Source organism: Platichthys flesus, chromosome 14 (genome assembly GCF_949316205.1).
Source record: "Platichthys flesus chromosome 14, fPlaFle2.1, whole genome shotgun sequence".
Taxonomy (NCBI): Eukaryota; Metazoa; Chordata; class Actinopteri; order Pleuronectiformes; family Pleuronectidae; genus Platichthys; species Platichthys flesus.
In genome coordinates this window covers 6,550,890-6,574,477 of record NC_084958.1, presented here as the reverse complement: position 1 = coordinate 6,574,477, position 23,588 = coordinate 6,550,890, and the positions used below count along the sequence as shown (strand labels likewise).

At 42.7% G+C, this 23,588-nt stretch overlaps 1 protein-coding gene across 3 annotated transcripts in view; it reads right to left on the bottom strand.

Moving 5' to 3' along the window:
- The window catches only part of slc6a9 (solute carrier family 6 member 9), a 59,490-nt gene that overhangs the window by 12,411 nt on the left and 23,491 nt on the right, over positions 1 to 23,588 (bottom strand). For all 3 annotated transcript variants that reach the window (XM_062404182.1, XM_062404183.1, XM_062404181.1), the window contains 6 exons: positions 10,837 to 10,993; positions 7,224 to 7,355; positions 6,663 to 6,939; positions 3,232 to 3,364; positions 2,380 to 2,514; positions 2,176 to 2,279 (listed from right to left, as the gene is read on the bottom strand). In XM_062404182.1, coding sequence (XP_062260166.1) covers positions 2,176 to 2,279; positions 2,380 to 2,514; positions 3,232 to 3,364; positions 6,663 to 6,939; positions 7,224 to 7,355; positions 10,837 to 10,993 — 938 coding nt within the window. The remainder of the gene's footprint in view (positions 1 to 2,175; positions 2,280 to 2,379; positions 2,515 to 3,231; positions 3,365 to 6,662; positions 6,940 to 7,223; positions 7,356 to 10,836; positions 10,994 to 23,588) is intronic.

Genomic DNA, 23,588 nt, shown 5'->3' with positions numbered 1-23,588 from the left:
ATGGCCAAAAATATTGTATTTAATTACTCTGACAGTAATTTAAGTAGTTTCATTAGAGAAATCAGTAAATGACAGCAGCACTCAGGTGGAACGTTTGGCACGGGACCAGTTGCACCCCGTACTGTCAGATGCAGTCTGGATGAGGACCTGAATGCTCCGTGTCGTTCCTGCTGCTGCTTCCATCCTGTATTCTACAGGGTAGTAGTGGGTGAGTGTCACCTACGTTAGCTCCTAGAGCCTTGCTTGATCACCACGGGTGTCATTGAGACGTGTTGACTGGTAAAACTTAGAAACTCCGCTGGGCAGTGAGGAGAGACACTCGCGCACTAGGTGGGCGGGGCTACATTCGCCTCTATAGGTGTTTAATTTACCTGCACGTCGTCTTGCAGGCGGGTCGCGATAGTATATTGTTTACTTTACAGTGTGTAGTTCAGCTCCGACACACACAGACTCTGTAATTCATGTATTGTTATTGTGCCTTATAAAGACCAGTTATAAGGTAATGTTCAATAGGTCTATATTGTAAATGTTTATATTTCTTTATGAGTGATGATGTATATTAAGATGTTTGGAGGAAAGAGACACCATAATAATTGAATGTATGTTATATGCACTTAAAAATGCAGTTACACTCAAAGAAATGCTTGTACTTGAAATTGTGTTTAATTTGAATAAGATGCAGTCTTGATGTGAAACTGAATGCTCCGTGTCGTTACTGCTGCTGCATTCATGTTGTATTCTACAGATATACTTTAATTAGATTAATTTTAAAAAAATTGATCTAACATTAGGTTAAAATGAGACAAAAATTGAGGTACGAACCTCCTTGGTGTTGTCAGAACATGCTAGCACATTGAGGCTTATGGTTAGAGTGTGTGTGTCCAAGCAACTTTGACGAAGAAAGAAATCATTTTGTAATAAGTTTTCGTGGGGGGGGGGGGGGGGGGGGCAGGAGTGAAGCTTGCCTAGAGCGCCAAATGTGCTAGGGCCGGCCCTGCATGCGGCAACGCTTGTTTCGTCTCCTCATATTTCCCATCAGACCTGATCACGGAGGACAACTCTGATAACATTGCTGTCCGTCCCCCTGCACGCTCCCCTTCCCCCGTTCCCTGACCCCTGACGTGCACTTCTGCATATGCACCGACTGGTGGTGTTGCAGGAGCGCACAGAGCGAGTCCTCGGGGACGGAGCTGTGGAGCCCACGAGCTGATTTGGCCGCTGTGCAGCTGTGGGCGCTGATAGCTAAAACCCCAAGCCGCGGGCAGAGGAACAAATTATATCTGCAACCCCCACCCCCTGAACAGCCTCCCTCACTCTGTCAGCATGATGTGTGGACGAGCTCAGGAGAGTGAGTGACAACTCCTCGTCTCCTTATCTACTCCCTTTCCCCCCTTTACTCTGTCTCAACCCTCTCCTTGGCTTCCTGTCCTTTCAGTGCGACCAGCCCCTTAACACGCGTCCACATATATACTATCTCTGTCCCTCCTCCTGTCCCACCTTATCTCACCTTCTCCCTCCATGTCTCTTCTCCTTTCAGACCTGTAGCCTTTAGGTTGGCTCCTGAGTATTTTATCCTTCTCGGGTCACTTTCTCCATCAGCCCTGACTCATGGACGGGGGGGGCATACAGCCAGCACACCTTTCAACAACCTGTCTCCTTCTCTCCGCATGTCTTTTCAGTCGAGCTTCTAGTCGATTCTCAATATTGGTAATTCTATCCCTTTGCCTCCTCCTGACTCACCTCACCTCCGACGCCTCCTCACTAACCACATCTAGTCTCTATGATTAGTGGAAATAATGAGATGCCGGTCTGTTGCTGAGACACTGCTTCTCAACAGAGCCTGATGCAAAATGAGCTCAGTCGTATTTGCACAGGCGACAGCAGCCAAACACTGGCACACTAAATCGGACCACCAGAATTTTAATGCTGAGTTTTAGTTTGAGTGAGACACTGTAGAAATCTCCAGATGCCTTTCAAAATCTAAAATCTAAAACATTTAATATTTGTAGGAATTTAACGGATAGCCGTTTCCACTCTTTACGGAACTTATAAGCTAAGTTGGCTAACACATTAATGCACCATAGAAACACGAGACTGACATCGATCTTCTCATCTAACTCTGCAAGAAAGCAAATAGGTATTTCCAAAGACGCTGTTCAATAAGTCTGTACCAACCTGAAGCAGTTGTTGTGGAACTTGTTGTATGAAGCCATGGTAATGAGCCCACCCCAGGCACAGCCCAGAGAGTAGAAGATCTGTGAGGCAGCATCTCCCCACACCTGCGAAACAAACCCACACACAGTCAAAGGCAGTGCAAAGTTAGAGAAAGAGCAGTTTCTACTTACAGTTGATTAATCCCCATGTCTGTGTGAGTGTTACCTTTGCGTCAAGAACCTTGTGCCACTGCGGAGTCAGGTAGTACTTGATGCCGTTGATGGCTCCATCCAGGGTGATGCCACGGATGAACAGGATGGTCAAAACCAAATAGGGGAATGTGGCTGTGAAGTAAACCACCTGGATACGCACACAAACACAGACAGCCCCAAGACAAGGTGGTGAAGTCAATTGGAATTTGTGGTTTCCACAACAACAAAATACCAAAGGGACAACATAGTTATAAATGTCCATATATACATATGTGTGTATGTGTGTGTGTGGGGGGGAGATCTGAAATCACTTTGTGCCAGGGGGACTGGGGACATATAATGTTTCAGGCATGGGTGACTAAATGAATGTCCCCATGGGTCAAAACTACCTTTTTAGGACAAAGACTTGTTTTTTGGGTTCAAGGGACACTTGGGTTAACGTGATCACTATAAACCGAATCTGCATGTTCACGTGAAGAATATTCAGGTGAGGGAAACTTCATATGTAGATAGTTGTTTATAGAGAAGTGTTGTCTGGACCTAAAACTCCTACAAAAAGTATAACTGTTTGTGTTTTGTGTGGAGAAACACTCAAGTTGTTTGACAAAAGGAACAAATCGGATAACATTCAACAGCAAACACATTCGATATCTACACCGGACGCTGAGAAATATTGTCCGATGCCCCAAGAGGCCAATTCGTTGACAGACAGTAGCCAATGGGCACCGAGGTTTGGGTTCAGGTAAGGCATTAAATCATGACGGAAAATGTGGGGTAAGGGGCTAGGTTTGCCTCACAGGGATAGTGTGTGTTTGTGTGTGTGTGTGTGTGTGTGCAGGTGTTTGTGTGTGTGTGAGAAGCTGACCTTTCCAGAGGATTTAACACCCTTGATGAGACACAGAAAGACGACAAACCAGGACACAGCCAGACAGCCCAGGATGGGGAGACGGACCTCTCCAAAGGTTCCAATACCATCAGAGATGTCCAACACATAGTGTCTGAGAGACAGAAACATATATTATTAGATATTATAGACAATATAGATATTTAAATAATTTGTATTAACAAGGCTTACTTTTTCCATTTCAGCGAGAGGGAAATTTGAAGAAAACAATCGCCTAAAAAGAAGTCTAGCTTTACACTTTTCACTCCACTCAGCGTCGCAAACATTTCATTCTCCGGCAGAAACATGTAATACTTCAAGGATGGCCTCCGGGCCTTGGAATTTTCATTACTGGCAACAACTCTGCCTTTTCCCCTGATATTTGTCTTAGCTTGAGGCAATAAAAGTTTTGCAGGTGGTGCAGGAGCGACCAAACACATTCAGTGTAAAGTTATTCAACGGCTTTTATGTGGCCTGTGTTGCTATGAAAAACTGACTTCTGGAAAGTGACCCTGAAAAACATTATACGTTATATGCATGCCGTGAGGATAATTACTTAACCGCCTACACATCTTTATATCTGCCTCAGCTATTTTTCCTCGAAATGTTTTTGCAACGTCAGTGCAAACACAATAATAATTGAATATATCATTGTCAAAAATGTGTGTAATTGTAAAAGCTCTACTCATTTTATAGGAGTTTTCAGCTTCAATACTTTGTGGCGCATCCTTTAGCTTTTATTACTTCTAACAAACATCTAAGGGCCCGCAGACAGATTCCAGTAAATGGGGACGTAATATGGGAAACCTCCTGCCTGTCGCTGCACATCGCTCAAAAGCTGCTGCGCTTTCAGTCGAATCTAGTTCAAATATTGAAATGCTTTCTGCAAACAAGGGTCTGTTTGAGGTAAGATTATCTGCAGGGTCTGTTTTGACCTGGGTTTCGTAGGAAAGGCCGACAGGACAGTCCAATGAGGTTAGTTGCATAACTTGGGAAAAACTAAATGCACACTCAATACTATAAACTATGAAGATGATGTTTTTTGGCATTTAATTTCCTCACATTTTGGTTTTGGGAGTTCACTTTTATGCAAATATACACATTTGTCATTTTTGTTCATGAAGGTCAGATTATGTTGTTTTTGTCTGAGTTTACTAATGTGTCCGATTAGATTCCCTCACAGACAGAGCCCAGACAGTACGAGTCAGAAAAAACACCTCTGAGACCATCATCCTGAACACTGGGGCCCCTCAGGTATGTGTTCTGAGCCCTCTGTTGTTCACCTTGATCACCCACAACTGTCGTGCCAAGAACAATTTGAACCACATCATCAAGTTCGCAGATGACACAACAGTGGTGGGCTTCATCAGCATCGACGACGACACATCCTACAGAGAGGAAGTGAATCAACTTCAGGGTTCATACACATTTTGACCAATGGATTTCCATGACTTTTCCATGACTTTAAACCAAATTTCCATGACCGAACATTTTGTGAAATCTCGATGTATTTGCGAAAAAGTGACAATGTAGTATTCAAACTAACAATGAGAATTCCAAGGCATACAGTATACCTTAAATTACACAAACCCAAGTATGCCTGCTTATATTTTAGCATATTTCTTTGAAAGCATATGAATTATTTAAAACTCAGCGTAAATGAACTAGGGATGGGCATTCGATTAAATTGTCTTAATCGATTGCTTGGAGAATTAACGATTGATTTTCCATTAATCATTAATATTTTCATATTAAAATTCACTATTTTTAGGCTATATTAAAATGCAGTGAAAATAGAAAAAATCTAAGTGTGTTTCCTAATTGAGATCTTTATTGGAAGATGAACAACTCTTGTGGCAGTTAAACGGGATCCGTTCACTGGTAACACTTGAAAATATGCGCTGCTGTACTCTAAACTAAGCCACGTTAAATGTTAAGCTAGCTGAATTTGACTGTTCTCCCCCTCTCAGTCAAGTTATTATCACGCCCTAACTCCCAGAACCCCTCACACAGACCCGGGTCTGTCCGGGTTCCCCTCCACGTGGACTGACGGTCCGTGTGCGGACATGAAGCCGAGCAGCGAAGGTTATCTCCGGGCTTCTTTCTCCAACTGCTAACATCCTTGCTTTGCTGCGTTCAAGGCAACTCGGATATTCCTACGTCCTGCCACATAGCGAACATGCAATAGTTTTCATCCATGAAAAAATAATGTCATCCACGAAACTCATCGTCTATTAATTATGCCCATCCCTAAAATGAACAACATGAAAATATTAATATAACAAATTTCCATGACTTTTCAAAAACTTTTTGGAGATTATATTTTTCCATGACTTTTCTAGGCCTGGAAAAACACATTTTAAAATTCCATGGCTTTTCCAGGTTTTCCATGACCATACGAACCCTGCAACTCGTTGTCTGGTGTGACACTAACCTGTCACTGAATGTCAACAAGATGAAGGAGATCACTGTTGACTTCAGGAGGAAGCACACATTACATACTCCACTTAAGATTCATGGCAATGCTGTGGAATCAATGAGAAGCACCTTTCTTCCTGGGGATGCACCTCACGGATGACCTGACATGGACTACAAGCACCTCTTCCCTTGTCAAGAGGGCACAACAGCTTCACTTCACTTTCACTCACAACTTTCTACATAGGCACTATAGAGAGCATCCTGACCAGCAGCCTCTCAGTCTGGTTTGACAGCTGCTACGGCTCGGATCAGAAGTCCCTCCAGAGAGTGGTGAGGACGGCAGAGAAAATCCTCAGAATCCCCCTCCCACTTATATAGGATCCACACCAGACAAGCTGCTTTAGCAGAGCCACCAAGACAGTCAGAGACTCAACCCAACCCGACCACGGACTGTTCCACCTTATGCCCCCTCTGGCAAACTCTACAGCAGCATGCGGCGCAAGACTGACAGACTCGCCAAGAGCTGTTGGCCACAGGACATAAGACTCCACAGTTCCCTATAACAATACGAATATGCTGGTCTGATGATTGTTAATCTGCCTACACACACACACAAGCAGAGACATATATTCAGCTCCCATAAACTCATATCTTCCAAAATGCTGCTCTATTTTTTGGTGCAACAATTTAATGTTTCACCACTCGAGCACCGGATTGAGTATCTCACCAGTGTCAAGTTTACATTACTGTTACAAGTTAACTTGACTTTTGACTGTTTCTCTGTGCAAACGCGTTCTGCTGTGCACTTCTTGTATTTTCTGAACGACAATAAAGTTCACTTTCAGACCTGAACTTAGTGCTTACCATTTGTGATCGGTGCACCCAGGAAGGATTTTAATACCAGGTCTGACTGAGGTCCCTAACAAAGACAACTAATATATATTGCCTCAGTGTTCTAATATGTCACAATGTCCTTTAGTACAGTCAGCACTTACTTCCAGTACTCCTCACTGGGGCTTGTCCTCTTGGTGCGGTTGACCACCTCGGTCACCCCCGCCACCAGGCTGGTGGTGGCATTGACCAGGCTGCTGTTGAGCGGGAGCCCATTGCCTAGCACCCCGCTGCAGTCCGGCGTGTTCCAGGGGTTGTTGCAGTAGGTCCATGGCAGCAGGTTGGTCATAGACATGAAAAAGTAGTAAAATGCAATGCAGATGACCACGTTGTAATAGATTCCGATGTATGTGGACACCACCATCATGCCGTAACCGACACCTGCAGGGAAAAGAAGAAGGGAGGAGAGAAAAATGGAGGAACATTACTTCTATTCAAGGTGACATCAAAACAAGCAGCTGGATATGGATCTGATAATAGAACCTCTCACCTTTAACTTAACCTTCTTATGATGGACATGATCAGTTAACAGAAATCAGCAGAATTAAGTGCCACACACACACACACACACACACACCCACACCCACACCCACACCCACCCACACACACACACACACACACACACACCAGCCTTAACTTATCCTCTGCCATCAATCAACACTAACCTTTGAACATGGGGCTGATCTTCCAGACTCCCAGACATCCCTGGCTGGCGAACTGACCGAAGGACAGCTCGAGGAAGAAGAGAGGAATGCCGCAGAACACCAGCATGATGAAGTACGGCAGCATGAAGGCACCTGGGTGGCGGAAATGACAGGACAAAACCTCAGTCACTCTCTTATTGTGAGAAGCTGCTCATAATAAACTAAGCTTCTAAAGCTGCATAATGTGAGTGTGTCATTAAGGTTGATGTGTGGGCATTTCCTGTGATTCCACACATCAACCGAGCAGGTATAAACGATGCCATTTATCTCGTGCTGTTGTTGCAGGGATAATAACTGGTCTATAGGCAGATGAGAGTTACAGGTAGCAGGAAAAGAGGAACTAAAGATTTGCACACTAACTCCATGATACATTGGTAAAATCACATGTAGGCAAGACAATATCCAACTAGAAATCTGTAAAATATGTGCAGTACATATAATAATCATTGTACAGAACACAAGAATCAGGATTACACAAAAACTACTGGACAGACTTAAATGTAACTTGGTGTAAAGGCAGGCGCATGCTTCTGCAACTGCGTCTGTGGCTTTTCACGCAGGTGTGTCGAAGGACTCGTTTTCCTTCATGCTTCTCCAATCGTGCGTGTGTTGCATTGCAATTCACCGCCAGAACACTAGGCGGAGTAATGTTTTTTGTTGAAGACGGACTTCTTTGTTTGTGGCAGTCGTTGTCAACTGTTTATTTACATCGCCACTGCGGCGCCTCATAGCCTTTATCTGGCAGACAAATCCGCCAGTCAGTGACGGGTTATACAAGTGGTCAAACTTCCGGATCTTTTCTACCAAACGGTCTTTTATTTGGTCCATATTCGTTCTTCTAAATCTTTCGTTGTTTATGTGGCATGAAACCGGAAATGCGACTCTGGAGAGGATTTAGTTAGCAGACCAATCACAGCCTTGCTGGCTGCGTGAGGCTTGCGGAACATTCCCATATAGTTAAAAAAATTGGGCGACGCACGTAAGCACCTAAGAAGAGATACATAAGCATGTAAGGGGCCCGGAAGGGCTCTTGCGCTTGCGGGCCCGTGAAAACGCAGAAGCATGCGCCGGCCTTAAGGATGTGGTACGGGTCAGGTTAATCCCATTCAAAAGTTTTTCAGAATTTTCACTGATTCCTTTGGGAATAAGAAAGAAGAAAATTAATGGATCTTGATGATCCTGATTTCCACAGAAAGTAATAACACTCAATTAAAACCTGTAGCACGTCATCTAGCCTGTCATCGGGGTACTTAAAAAAAAACCTCATCTGTCACAGTAACGTCCCCTGAGTGAGCAGGGAGGTCACTAAATGTGCAGCTGAATCTGTTCACTGGTGCAGAAACTCTCTGGTGATTCAGACTGGACCAGAAACCAGACATTCATCTATAGGGAATGTCTGTAGTGTGTGTGTGTGTGTGTGTGTGTGTGTGTGTGTGTGTTTGTGCATGCTTTTTTTTTTTGTTTGTATGTATGCGAACTAGGTCATCACAACCAGCTGACATTGTACAATATCAGAACCTTATCACTGTGTGTATGGGTGTGTGTGGGTGGTAAAGATCAGCTCTCCTGATCCTTCATAACACCTGTAGCTGTGTGTGAGTTCACTTGCAGCCCACAGTCCTTGTGAGGGACTGCAGGTCAGCCCAATGCGAACACCAATCTAAATATCTGCAGCATTAACCCAGGTGAGAGAGATGTCAAAGACGGGTCTGACTCATCGACTGAGATAACCTTGCTCCTCTAAGTGATCCTAAGTCATAGAATTCAATCCGGAGCTTTTCGGATGCACTTGACGTGGGAACAGAAAGACTCAGCAGCAGAGCACGAACACAGTCTCGCCTCATCGTGTTCTTTTGCCTCGACAACACAGCGAAAGCAGCACAACAGCAGCTGGATCCGTTCTCTGCTCTCAGACACATTTTGACAGCATTCACAGCCCAATAAACAATAATGCCGTTTCACTAAACGTCCTGCCGAACACGCGGCTCTGGATGTACAAAGCCTGAGATTTTATGTGGCTGGTGCAGACAGCTGCAGTGAGTGCACTTCCGATGAATTATGGCTGACACATCTGGCCTGTCTGAAGAGGTTTTATTTTATATCACAAAAGTACACATTAAGACTCAATTAGGAGGATTGTGCCGGTAACTGTCTATATACAGCAACACACATATCCCTGCTGTATGCATGTATGAATAAATCAAAACCATATACTAACATTTACAAAGAAACTGATGATTTGATTGTGGTTACCTCGAAGGTTAAGAAGGTTATGTTTTAAAAGCAAAAGCTACTGAACTAACTTGATGGAAGGTGGGAGTAAGGACCAGGGAGGAAGCCATGAACCTTTAGAGCAGATTCGTTAAAGGGGGTGGGTACAGGACTTTCTTTCAACTTACTCCAACATTGCAAGATAGAGTGCTCTTCGATTTAGCTAGCAGTAGGAGTCAGTAGTAGTGTGTAAAGAAGCTAGAACTCGTTCACAATTTAGTAATTCATTTATTAGTAGTTGGTGCAAAACAGGAGAACTATTGTAACTGTGCACCATGTCCTACAGTGCATATTCTAACAATACATTCTATGGACTTGTTTTTACAAACTGGTTCGGGTGAGAGACATTTTAAGTCAACTATATTCATCAGTACTTTATATTTGATGCCTATAATATTGCTTAATGGGGCTTTTAAGTGTAACTTAAATTTCTGGCTGAAGTACCTCCTATATAATATATAAATATATATTTGTTTTTATATATATATATATATATATAAAAAGACGAATAGTTCCGGCTTTTGCTTCGATCCGTTCTGCTTATGCTCAAACTGTGCGCTTGCATAATTTGACGCTTGGACAGATTTCGATCACTGCAGCGTCATCTCTTCTCCTAGGACTCATGCGACTTCTATGCATGTGTTAAATGTCGAAACCAGTCTGTACAAATTGCCCAACTAACGGATTGCCATGTTGACATATGAAGATTGTCTCGTCCTCGTTATGGGTGTGTAAGCCGAGTGTGCAAATAAAGCTGTGGAGGGCAGAGGTGCACGAATCTGGTTAAATCACCTAGACGGGACACAAAGAAGTAAAGCTCACACATCCACAACGAGGACGGGACTATTTCACTTTAACACTACACCTGGCCTGATTGTGTTATTTTCACAAGCCGGTTGCACAACAAATCAAACAAAATGGAGATAAGAAAATCCAAGAGCAGAGGGAAACCTGACAGCACAGGAGCAGTGTAAGAAGAGCGAGGAGAAGAGCTGCAGCTGTGATGCAAGAAATGTCCAAGCAACAAAATATCTGCGTGCACAGTTTAACCACAAGAAGAGCAAATCCAAGCACAAGCCGGACTCGAGTTTGAGTGCAGGGTTTTGAGTGTAACATTACGTACACATCTTTCCCTGCTCCTCAGTGGATTTGCTTTATAAAGTGTCAAGAATCCATCTCCTTTTTTGTTTCATGTTCCCTTTATGCAAGTTGTAAGTTTGTATATGTGTACTTGCCAGCAAGAATATATCAAATCGGTAACAGCCCGAGAGAAATGAGCAAAGCTCTAGTAGGAAACACATACCGCCTCCATTTCTGTAGCAGAGATATGGAAACCTCCAGACGTTGCCCAGGCCCACAGCATAGCCCACGCTGGTGAGGACAAACTCAATCTGGTTGCCCCAGTTGCCTCTCCGGAGGTTTTCATCCTTCTTCCCTGGCTCGCCAGGAACTGCTCCGTTCTGCAACAAAGACAGGGAGGGAGAGAGAGAGTGACAGGGGTGAGTTCAGGTGGCATGGAGGCGAGTGTGTTCCTGAGATAGCGCTGCAGCAGCAGAAGGTCCAGCTACTATAAGCAGGTTTAAACACAACCTCATTAACAAGCGAAAAATCAGAGACGGATGTTGCGCTGGAGTCGAGTCTCTTAAGAGGCCTCATTTATCGTGATTATAAATATAGTAAAGAAAACAACGGTGAATATTAAAACCTCTTTGGGGGCCGCATGTGGAGTTGAATTATTCATGTGCCATTGCTCGCACTCAGTTATTGAATATTCTCGTTAAAATACTATCTCCTCCACCCAAAGTCTAACATAAGGTGGGCGCGCTGGAGCAGACGCGATGTAAAGTGAAATCAGCGCCTTAAGAACAGCCCATAAGCATTTGGTCTTGTCGTCCTGATTTGCAGCCTCTCCTCTCCTCTGCTGCCTCCATCACTCCATCTGCTGGCATCAGATGGTCCCTCTCCCCTGACCTCCTCCATAACCTCAGCTGTGTCCGACCGTCTGTCTGTGTGTGTGTGTGTGTGTGTGTGATTGAGTGTGTGTGGGTGTGTTTGTGGGTGCACATGAAGGCACTCGTGCTCTTGCAGAAAACCAAATAGTGCTAATTTCAGATCATTTGTTCGCTCTTTTTGTAAAATGTGACTTCTAGCATTTGGAGTGTAAATAAAGATCAATTCATTAATGACTCAATTAAGTAATGATCTTAGCTTTTTTTGTTAATATAAAAATTCAGAAGAGCTCAATTTGAAAGAATAAAAAAATGTAATGTTGTAATCTGTAATTTTTTGAACTTTGATTGTAATTTTAATTAAGGTGATTTTCTGCAGAATTGTTGAGGTGTTGGTGTGTATCTTTAGTAAAGGGGGGGGGGGGGGCTAGCCTCCAAAACCCTCGGAATTCTCACATAGAGCCATCCAGAGAATTTCCGGCGTTTTGTATTAAAATATGACGATAAATGGTCTGAAAAAAATAAAACGGTATTAGTTCATATAATATTCAAAATAATATAAAATATGCAAAATATTCAGTTGCACAGATGATCTCACTCTTGCAAAAGGAGCCTAAATTCTTAACTTCACTTAGATTTCTATATCGTAAATGTTTTTGCCAGGGGAATTTTGTTGGAGATATTGAAAGGTCTGTTGAAAGATTTGTTTGAAAATGTACAGATCTCAGGCTGGTTTGTGTGAGTCTATGGCGTCTAAGCCCATGCAGGCTGGCCAGAGTTGTGATTGACACAATCATACAAACTTCAGTCGTGCAGCCCGTGTTATCTGTGTGTAGCAGAGTCTGCGTTTCTGGAGCTCGTCGAATGAATGGCCTCATATTTTCTGAGAGAAAAGCTTTCAATCTGACAAGAAAAGTAAATACTGGTCATAAATACACACTTTTCCAGGGAGACGATAAAAGAGCGTTTCTGTTGAGAAAAATAAAGAAATCTGTAGCTACATGCATGTACTAAAAGAACATTTTGTGTGCATAGGTTGTTACAAAAAGTTTACATATTATTTATATTTATATATTAGTATATAACCCACACAGACACACACATCTCCCGAATGAACGCACTACTTCCGACCCAGAGTGAGACATCTTGTTCATCAGCCAAAAAAAACAGCAACAAACACAACTAAGAACCACATCCACATTTTGCCCCAACAGTGCCGTAGTTCAACTCTGAGGCAGAGCCAAGCCTGACTAAAGCGAGTGAGAGAAAAATAATTTGGATAGCAAAACAGCAACAACCACAAAAAACAAACAGCCGCCATATTTCCCCCCCAAAGGTTCATAGTTTGCCTCTGAGTCCGACTGTGCTCTCATGTTTGGGGGGGGGGGGGCTTTCTCTTGCATCCTTGACCGAGGCTGCGGGTGGGACGGAGGCGGAGGTCAGCACACACACGTGTTGCTGGCGAGGAGTTGCTCAAAGTCACAGCAGTGCACGAGGAGAGGCCCCCGGCCGCGGGCCTGCTGCCCCAGCGGGCCACACATTATGGCGTCATCGCCTGGAGTTGACTTTGGAACAGTTCAGGGAAACAAACGGCACGCAGCTGTGTGGTTTCTCGCCACCTCTGCATCTTGTACATAGGACTCCCCCATCAGCAGCCAGCTGTGAGCCTCTAAAAGATACACACACACACTCAAATAACTCAACCTGATTTTTTTTTTCTCATTTGCCAGAAATAATATTCATATCTACATATATCCATAGATATATAGTAATCAAGATAAAACACTTGAGAAACTACATAAGGAGCAAAAAAATCTTCCCTCCTCTATTTTCCCCTTTCTTTACTTAATCGTCTTAATCATTTCACAGCCACAATAAGAATATAAAACATTTTCAGATCTCAACACAGTCTCAAAATCCATAGGTAACAATGTCTTTGTACACTGATAAATAAATTTGTCCTGTAGTCATACCCATTTCTCCAGTGACAACGGCCTCAGACAGAGGCAGCGAAGCGATCACATGTCACTTCTCTTGTAACTTGAAAAGCATTTGTTGTGATACTCTTCATATTCAAGAATTATCACAGAGAATGTGACAATGAGAGGTTGAAGAGATCTATTAGCTTTTTTGGGATGGTTTGGGGATCGTGATCCACGAGTCGGAGCAGATCGGCCGTGTTGAGGCCATCTATTGGCTGAACCGTCGAGGGCAGATGTCCAAAGTTTGAGTTCTTCATGACCTCCCTCCCTTCTTTCACTGACCTCAATGTCTGCCTCTCTCTGCCCAGGTGTTGCAGCCTGTGGCGTTGGCTCCTGTGAGCCCCCTGGTCAGTGAGTCAGACACCGACACTCCTCTCTCTCCATATCCCTTCATTCCTCTGTCACGTGCTGCTCTGGGACCATCTGGGTTTTACATAAGACCACACATGTCTTACCCCCTCCGTCTCTCTCCATCTATTCGCTTTGCAACTTTCCTCTCTTTTCAAGGTCTCTCTCGAGTGAGAGCGCTGACTTGGCTGAAACTGATGTCTCTGGGCTGCTGCTGCTTTAAAAAGGAGGACGCCTATTAGACACATTGATTTTGGTGACAAATCTGTGAGTTAAGGACTTACTAACGTGAGATAGTGTTAAACAGTGATTTAAAAGTAGCCTTCTGCTTACATGAAGCTCCTGTCACTACAAATTTCCTAACTTTCCGCATACCTCCAGTCCAACAGTTCCCTTACATTCATCAGGCTGCACTGAATTATAGAGAAAATATAATAACAATAAACCTAATTTATAAAGCACTTTTTCCTAACCATGTCAAAAAGTGCTTTGCAGTGAGGCGTTAAATCAAAATAGCAGAGACCAGACAAGGCAAAAGACAACACGGTCATTGGCCACATAAGCACTAAGGCAGTAAAAAGGACTAAAACTTAATAAATAAAAACTGCATCAATATAAGCAAATCAAATATTCCAAAAAGAGAAAAGAAAGAAAATCATTTCGAGAAGCTAGAGACGTAGTCTGTCTGAGTTTGGACTCAGATATCAGTCTCAATTATTTTCTGGGAAATTGGTGAAAACGTCCAAAAACGCCCCATCTGCCAGGTTGCAGTGTCAAGATGAGTTATAGGAAATACCAACATTTTATGTTGCAGACTAATTTTTCTTATCCAATCTTTAAAAGCTCTGTGTGATGTTCATTAGTGGCGGCTCCCCTATCACAGATCTGTTGGTTTAGTACCATTACGCCAGATAGACAGCATCCCAAAATTCACAGTCGATAGCATGAGATCGACAGCCATATTCTCCACAGCTCTTTACTGCTGCTGCAGTGTCCATGTCAACTGAAATGGCCCCACTGGGATGGAAGTGTCAGTCTCTGCTTTCCAATGACAATAAGGTTTAAACTCTTAGGCGAGTGTGTCTTGAGGTCTCCGTTCAAATTTTGTGTTACGGACAGTCAAGCCTCAGGTTTCAGGATTAGGCGTCCAAATTTACTGATAGCAAATAAACATTTTTTTATAAAAGAATTGGGTCAATTAATTTCATCACAAAATAAACCTAAAGGATGGTGCACAGGCATTTAGTTTGTTTGTAAGCAAGATAACAAACAGGTTTTCGTGAAACTTGATTAAGGGATGGGACATGAGCCAAGGAAGAATCCTTGTAAATTAGTGCAGATACAGGAAAAAGCACAGATCTCAATGGGTTTTTTATATGAAAAAAATACCATCACAAAGGCCCAACAGGCACGTTATAAAACCACAATAAAATTCACTTTATCTTTATTTGGATCAGCACCAACTTGTACAGTACACAACCACAAACATCAGTCTCCTAAACATGTCTGATTTCTTTATAGTTTTTGCATTATCTTTCTTGCATACAAACCAACCAATATTTCCTTGGCAGAGGTAAATGTCATCTAAATCAAACTTATTTTCACTAATGAGTCTCATTTATATATTTTGGGCCAGTTGCTAGATTCACCACAAACACTACAACATGTTCTTATTGGCAGTAGCCCAGTGACAAATCTCAAATCATAATCTCACAGGTCTGTCAAACACGCAGACGACTCAAACCCTCCTCTGTGCAAAGCTCGTCTCGAAAAGGCTGCCAGCTCAGTGACGACAATGAGAATATGTTGTGCAGGCTCCGACTTAGTGACATAAGGTGGGATCAATGCAATTTACCCTGAGGCACGTCACTCTGCAAAAGACCCACAGGGGGAATGTGACGGGGAAAAATGCTGAAGCGTTTGTAGACGGCGGGGATGAATGTCACTCGCCAACAGGCACAGGACTTTTGAAGTCATGAATGTGGAGAGGTGTGGAAGTGGAAGAAGACATAGATTCAAAAACATAAACATTTTTAGCTCCTGAAAATGTGAAGAGAGGTATGGTCAGGGGGCCTATGGCAGCTGATCTGATTGGCACTGTGGAAAAGCTAAAAGGTATTGATTAAACAGCTTAAAAACTTGGGTAAAAGCAACACATTGATAGGTGAAGCTAACAGTACAGTTTGATAAAAAAGGAAAAAGTTGGTTTATGAATAAAATAGAGAAAGAGTAAGGAAGATATAATGGATAAATACAAGGCGGGATCCAGGGGGGGCACCAGCCCAGGCTGAAATCTGATTGGCCCCTAAAGTGCCTCTGTTTTGTCAGTAGCCGTTTAATTAAATAGACTAGTTATTTACTAACAATACTTATAATAAATATGACAATATATAATTGGCCCCCCTGAGTTAATTGGGGCCCTTTTAAGGCCCCTGATTTGGAAATATCTAAGATGTTTCACTGGTATAGTCACGTGACCTAGTAATTGACTGTCTGATATTGTAGTCGTAAAGCTCTGTCAGAATGTGTTATTGGTGTCAATCACTAACGTGTGATTTTGGAAAATTACATTTTTTTTAGATAAATACATTTGATTGTAAAGAAAAGAAAATGTTCAATGCTCTGTCCCCCTCGTGTTTCCTCTCGACCCTGCTGCCTCCTGTCAGAGTCCAAAGAGAGGACTTCAGCATTGTAGACAAACACACACTCACTCACACACTGCACGTACAGTTCATCTCCACACACACAGGACTGTTTTGACAGACGAGTATGGACTGTTCAAATGACAGACGAGTACGGACTGTTCAAAAGACATCTGCTGACAGCTGCAGCCATGTCTGTAAGAGATACTGGAGTGTAGCAAGAACTACTCACTTACTTTTGGCTGGTTACCTCACATGTGCGCACAAACACACACACATACATAAACGCACGCACCGTACACACTATTCCTCTTCTTTCCTTCGATGATGATATTTGGACTAACTAAGTTTGGACACTATAAAAACAAAAAACTATATTTGCCTGAGAGAATCTGTGTATTTCAAAATACTTCTCCCACTTTGAAGGCTTATTAAATTATCTTCTCTTGATTTAAAAGTTGTATCACAAGTGTCCCAACAATTGCTGTAACTACTGTTAGAGGACAGTCGGTACATTTCTGCAAAGGCCTTCTTCAGGTTAAAGTTAAATGAGATGGTGAACACAGACTGTGTCATTTCCTGTCTGAGTGAATATCCTTTAGCGACACCTCCTACTGAGCGATGGCCTTTTACTGACAGATCACGGGCGGAGCTGTGTCAGGCTGCACACGTCTCCCTACAGGACGGTTTGAGTTGCGCTTTTAAACAAACATTTTATGAACATTGGGTGGAAATTTACAGTGACTGTAAGTGTGTCTGCAAGGATCTCACATACGTGCAATGAGACAGAAAAACAACTTATTATATATGACTATATATGACTTTAAGGTAGTGATATTTTTATAGACAAGGAATTTCTCTATATATATATCTCCCACTCACACGCTGATCTCATTTCACATGTCTATGGTGTCTCAGATTTCCTCTGGAGAGAAGGTGTCTTAATGCTTGCACATATATGCATTCAAAAAAAATCTTGTTTGCCCGACTATTTTATACCGATTCTGTATATGAACAAACAATGAAAAAAATTAGGTTTTTACTCCTAGATTTGGATCACCGATTTACCTTGTTTCTCTATTTTTGTTCTACTGTATGTATTCAGCCTATACACATTTGTTTATCTTTGAGGTTTTTAAAATTGTATTCTTTTTTTTAATTTAAATTAGTTTATTTTAAATGCCTATTCACAAGTACGATAAGGTACCTGCTATTTACATTTTTTTATCTGTTCATGTACATTATCAAATTACTGACTCTACAGTATACGCTACTGTGTGAATAACTATAAAATATATTTTAAAAAGTAATAATACAAGTTTTGATATTGTGTTTGATAGGTTTTTGACTTTAGATAATTTAGTTTTAGATTACAGACCAATTTTCTGAGGTTCACCTTTGCAGTCATTACTAGGTTAAGAACTGTTTTTCAATTACATTTAAAATTACTTTTTTACTTCTCCTATAATTATACACAAACATACAAAAGTGTACTGGTATGTAGCAAAAGAGTAATGAGCTCCAAAATAGCGTGCACCTTCAGAGGAGGGTGGTTGGATGGGGATAAAAGAGACTGAAATCACACCTGATCCAAAACATGCATAGTTACAAGAGTGTGTCCTCAAACTGATGATGTTGTGTAACGTGCCACCTCATGACATTATTCATTTTCATAAAATAGGCTTTAATGTGGCATGTTCACAAGGCAGAACAGGACTCCAAGGGTCCAAACTGTCTCTGCTAATTACTCAGTAAACTGGTGTGTGATGTTGAACTGGGGAACTAATCAATGTGTATGGATCTAAGGTCCTGTTCAAAAATAATAGTAATCTTTATTTAAAAATTCATTCTTGACTGGTGACACTAGTGCAGATATGATGCTATATTTAGTATATGGGCGGGAATAGAGAAGCCACTGGGCGTTTGGCGTCATCTGTATTTGAATCATCTATACACTACAAAGTTGCCCTTTAATGCAGTCAGGGGCTCATTTGCACTGCAGCTCCAGCCCATATTGCATTTTAGGAGGTACGTAGCTGTAGCGCTTTGGAAAAGGTGAGTTTACTTGATGTCTGTTCTTGTATTGAATCATTCAAAGGCATGGCTGCCCTCCTGACAATAAGCAACACATAGCAGAGGAGGTGCTGTGTGAAACATGTCAGAATCTGATGATACTGTGAGGAAATAGCTGTCCAGTATTTCACATCAGCAGGAGTTTTCCATGACATTCTTCTATACTCTTCATGAGAGCAAGGTGTCTTCAGCAGCAGGGACTCTCTGACAGGAAGAATTTTTAATAATAGAAACAACTTTAACCAATAGTGCAAATTGGGGATGGAAACATGTTTCACAATCCTGTGAGACAAGCAAAAACAACTTTACTTTTAGAAGAGGCTGCCCAAGCAGCGGTTATTTAAAGTGGCACACGTAATCTCCCCTCGCTCCACCCACACACAGTTTAGTAAACATGTCTGTGACTGAATCCACTAGGCTATTATCAGACAAAAAGCCCACCGGATCCCCCCAAAAACAGGCGGCTCAAAGCTCTCATTATGAGCGGGCTGTGAGGTGAGAGTAATAGGCCTTAAGACAGCGTAGACCGTGGCTTCTCAACCTGCTACCACTGGGGCCACATACCAAAAGATCCCTTTGGGCAGGGGCTGAATAAATCCCTGTCCACGGCTGATTAATTGAAACCAATGGATGGGGTGTCAGGAGGAGGAGAGAGGAGGAGGAGGAAGAGGAGGAGGAGGAGAGAAAGTGGAGCCCTGTCAGATGAAGGGTGGGATAGATGGCCGCCCAGAAGCTCGGGGTCAATTTCAGGTTACATCACTTCATACATTGAGAAAGTTGCCCGGCATGTCAAGCATCCACTTCACACTCGATACTACGAGGCATCTAGTGCTGACATACTACACTTTCAGGAGCACTTGTTGCTCCGGCTGCTGGTTGAGATGACACATCCACATGATGCAATTGAGCATGTGAATACAACAGATGCAACAATTTGAAAAACAAACAAACTAAAAGACTACAACTATGGTAAAAAAGATGCCATACACGTGGAAGACACCCACGGAGAGGTCAAGAGAGTTTTTGGTGATAAGACCCGACGCCGGTGTCGATGTGCTGTAAACAAAAACACGTGACCTTCACAGCGGAATTCCTACGTCCTGCCTGCTGCACCACCCCTCACCTGAACATTTCAAACGACTTAAGTATTCACAATAATGCCCTAAACTCTCCGGTTTTAAACACTGTTGAACCTGTAACGATATAGATGCGACACACTACTGAATCACTTTGTCCGAAGCATGCTGAACTACTCATCTCATGAAAAAAAATCCAAATTGAAGCGTCTGGTCCACAGCTACATTAAATTCATATATAATTTGGTATTTCAGTCACATCACTAACATCATTAAAAACGGTGTCATCCAGCTCCTTACCTGCACATGATTCTCCATGGTGATGCAGAAGCTTGATACTTAAAAGTTCCAAACCTACAAGGCTGGAATCTTCAAATGCCTTCCCTGGGGGAAGGGGAAAGGGGTCCGGCTGTATGGGTGTCTTTGTAAGAAAGAAAAAAGGTGGGGGGCAGGGCTGAGGAGTGAAGGGAGGGAGGGTGTTGATGGGGCAAAGGGCAGGGGTCTGCGATTGATATCCCAAATCAGCAGGAATTGGAACTTTGCTGCACCGACAAAGAAAGATAGAAAAGAAAGATAGGAGAGTGCGAATGTAAATGTTCAAATGGGGACTGACATGTTCATATGTTCATTTATAGATGATCCTACTTGCATGTGGGCAGGTGCTACAATCAAAGAGCAATTTGAGAAAGATTGCCTGAGATTAACACCATGATGATTCCACAATAGTTCACTCAATTTTCAGTCCCATGTGCCAGCTACATGAAAGATCCATGTTCATACCAGGTATTTGGTTTATTTTGGGATCTGCAATGGACCAATGTGCTCTGACAGTCTCTTTTACTGTCCATTGTCTGCGAGTGCAGGATGACAGCACCGCGTTAAAGCATGAAGATAAGCTCCAGATCCAATTCAGGAAGAGGCTGTTTTCTAATGAAACAAAGGGATTACATGAGCCCAGCTGAACGACAGTGATGGGAAGTAGAGGCAGCAAACGAAAGCTCTGCAAGGGAATGGCGGAGGGGCGGAAAGGGAGGAAGAGAAGAAGAGTGGCAGTGATGGCTGATGTGTTCAGGCAGGTCGAGCTGGAGCCGCTGCAGCCGTGTGCACCCACCCATCCCCACCCACACTCCTCCACCCCTCCGCCCTCTCTCGCTTGTTCACTCATTTGCTTAACAAGTTCATTTGTGCGTGGGCTTACATCGGGGTATGGCTGTCAAGTGATGCGCGAGACTGGCCTGCGGAACTGTTGGCCCTCGCAAGCTGTTCACCTGCATCCCTCTCAGCCCTGCCCACCCTCCCACTCTCTAATTCACTCTCACACACACGAGCATGCATGTCTGTTGTACGGGTAAATGGTTTGTAAATTCTAGTTCAAGCCGCAATATTTCAAAGATATCAGCTGCAGTACTGATACTGAAATAGTTTGAGGGTTTGTTTTGCTGGTTGCAGAGCAGAATAACCGTTTAATGCCAACTGATTAACTTAAAGTTTGAGATTCAATTATGTCATGATCAAGAAAAATTTGACAAAAATGTAATAATTGAAGCTCAAATTTGACAATTTAAAAACTTTTGGTGATTTATTTGAAGGTAGACTAAAGGTATTTGGGTTTTGGATTTTTGCTCTAACCCTGACCCACAGCTCCATATTCCTATATTATTTTCTCTTCCTCTCTTGCTAATACAAACATACATACGACTCCATCATCAGTCTCTCTCCATCTGACTTGTCTTCCCCTCATTGTTCCAGCCTTCTTCCCCTAAGGCAGAGTTGACAAACCTCACTGCTGCTTCAACCGAAGTGTGCAAACCCACAAGCAGCCTCAACGAGCATTATCCGCCCTTTTCCTCTGGTTCTTCCCGGCTCAGACAGCGAGCTGCCTCCACAAGCCTCATCATCAACTCTTTTCTCCACTGCTTTTTGCTTCCCACAAATCCGTGACAAAGCTGAAGAATAAGCCTCATCAGCCTTTTTCTCCTCACCCCGTTTTCAAAGTTGCTGACTATTCCTTCTGCTGCTTGCAGGTTAGAGCACTGTATCATGTTTGATTACTGGAGATAACAGGCTGTAACAAAGCATTACTAACAGCCTTCAACAATGATCTCCAACTCAAACAGATGTTGTGATCAGAGCTTGGTCGGGTTCTGAATTAATCCTAGTAGCGTACACTGAATTTTAAGCATGTGCTGGAATGAATGAAATTCAAAAATTGAGTTCAAGTCAACTATTCCTACTAATTAGCTGCAATATGGTAACACAACCTCAGAGCTTGTGTGGACACGTACAATTGAAGGACATGATGCCATGTTAATCAGTGAGGTAAGATGGTATTGAAGAGCAAATTGCAGTTGTTATGTTACAATATAATGCTTTAAAGTCTGAAAACCAAAAGAAGACTCCTCAGAGAAAATATGAGCCCATATTTTCGTCTTAGCATTTTCCGTCTTAGCATTCACATGCACTCTGTTGTGTAGACAATGTGATATAACCAGCAGGCATCAATGTAAATTAGGATGTGGACACATACAGTAGAGGACGTAGTAAGACTGTACATGACCAGGATTCTCCAGACTGAAAAAAAGCAAAATCCTCAGATTCTCCCTGATATTTAGTTCTGACGAAATCTGCGTTAGACAGACCGAGAAACACACAGAGAGACATTTTCCTGCGTCTTCTCTGGTCTTCAGTTAGTTTTTGCAAAGCTTTCCCCTCGGAGATGCAAACCTCAGGATGTAGCATGATGGCTAACTCCAGTTTATGCCAACTAGCCCCAAACTTGAATATTTTCACCACCATGTTTCAGTGTCACTTTGTTACAGTCTTTCCTGTTCATCTGCTCTATCAGAATCAGAATCAGAATTCTTTTTATTGCCATGTATATTTGCATATACAGGAAATTGCCTTGGTGTGGTTGGTGCACTTTACAAACAACAAATTAAAAACAAAAAAACAACAATAGCGAAATAGGACTCTATCCAGTCATTGCCCAATACACGTTTCCCTTCAGTTCACATTTAGTCTGCCTCGTCATTCTTTTAAAACAATCCAAACTCAGTTTCAGAAAGGATGATCACTATCAGTCAGAAAGACAAAGTAGCCTCGACTGTGGCCCAGTTAGATGACCCTGCACAGTCAGGTCATTACAGTCCAAAGCCTAAGCTCATATCAGTTGCCTAGGTTGAATGATATCTATCCCATGCTGCCAACCTGGCCCGCACTAGCCTGCATTTTAAGTGGCATGCCAAGAAGAGTGAAGTCACAACCATGGCACAGTCATTCTAAGTTGGTGACAAAAAATTCCAAGAATTCAACTAAATGTAGAACTGCAAAAGTGTGGTACAGTGAAAATCGAAAAGGCTTCAGGCTTAATGCGGTTTCCCTATGCCACTAATGGCAATTCACCTTTGCAAAGACCCCCACATATTTAAGTCGGGGGTGTTGTAGCCTGAAGAAGGTAACTGTAGCTGGGGTAACCTTAGTGTCACTGAGTCAACACTCTAAATAGCCATGGAGTGTGGGGTGAAAGAGCAGCTGCTTTTCCTACTGACCGCTGTGCAATTGGGTTAAAGGGATATATGACTAAGCTATAATTTTTGGTGTTTCATCACTGTTGTTATGAGTGCTTCATGAATCCCCGCCAGTTCTTATCAGGCAAGACAGTGAAGACAACAAATAACACAGATAACCAGAGACGATCAAGGACTGTGGATTGAGTAGAGTTCCGATTTGAGCTTGGCCGTGTTGCGATAGGATCCCAGCAGCCATGATACCTGTCAACATGTTGACTCTCCGAGCCAGGATACTGCCAGGCATTCTTTGAACTCACTTCATTTGTTCCCAACAAAACGCCAACACCGCTGACAAGTTTTGTTCTGCATAGTTAGTTGTCCTACAATATGACGACAGACCAACAGACACATAAACATCTGCTTACGTACTGACGGGCCATATTGGCCATGATGAGACAAAAACACAAACGCATGAG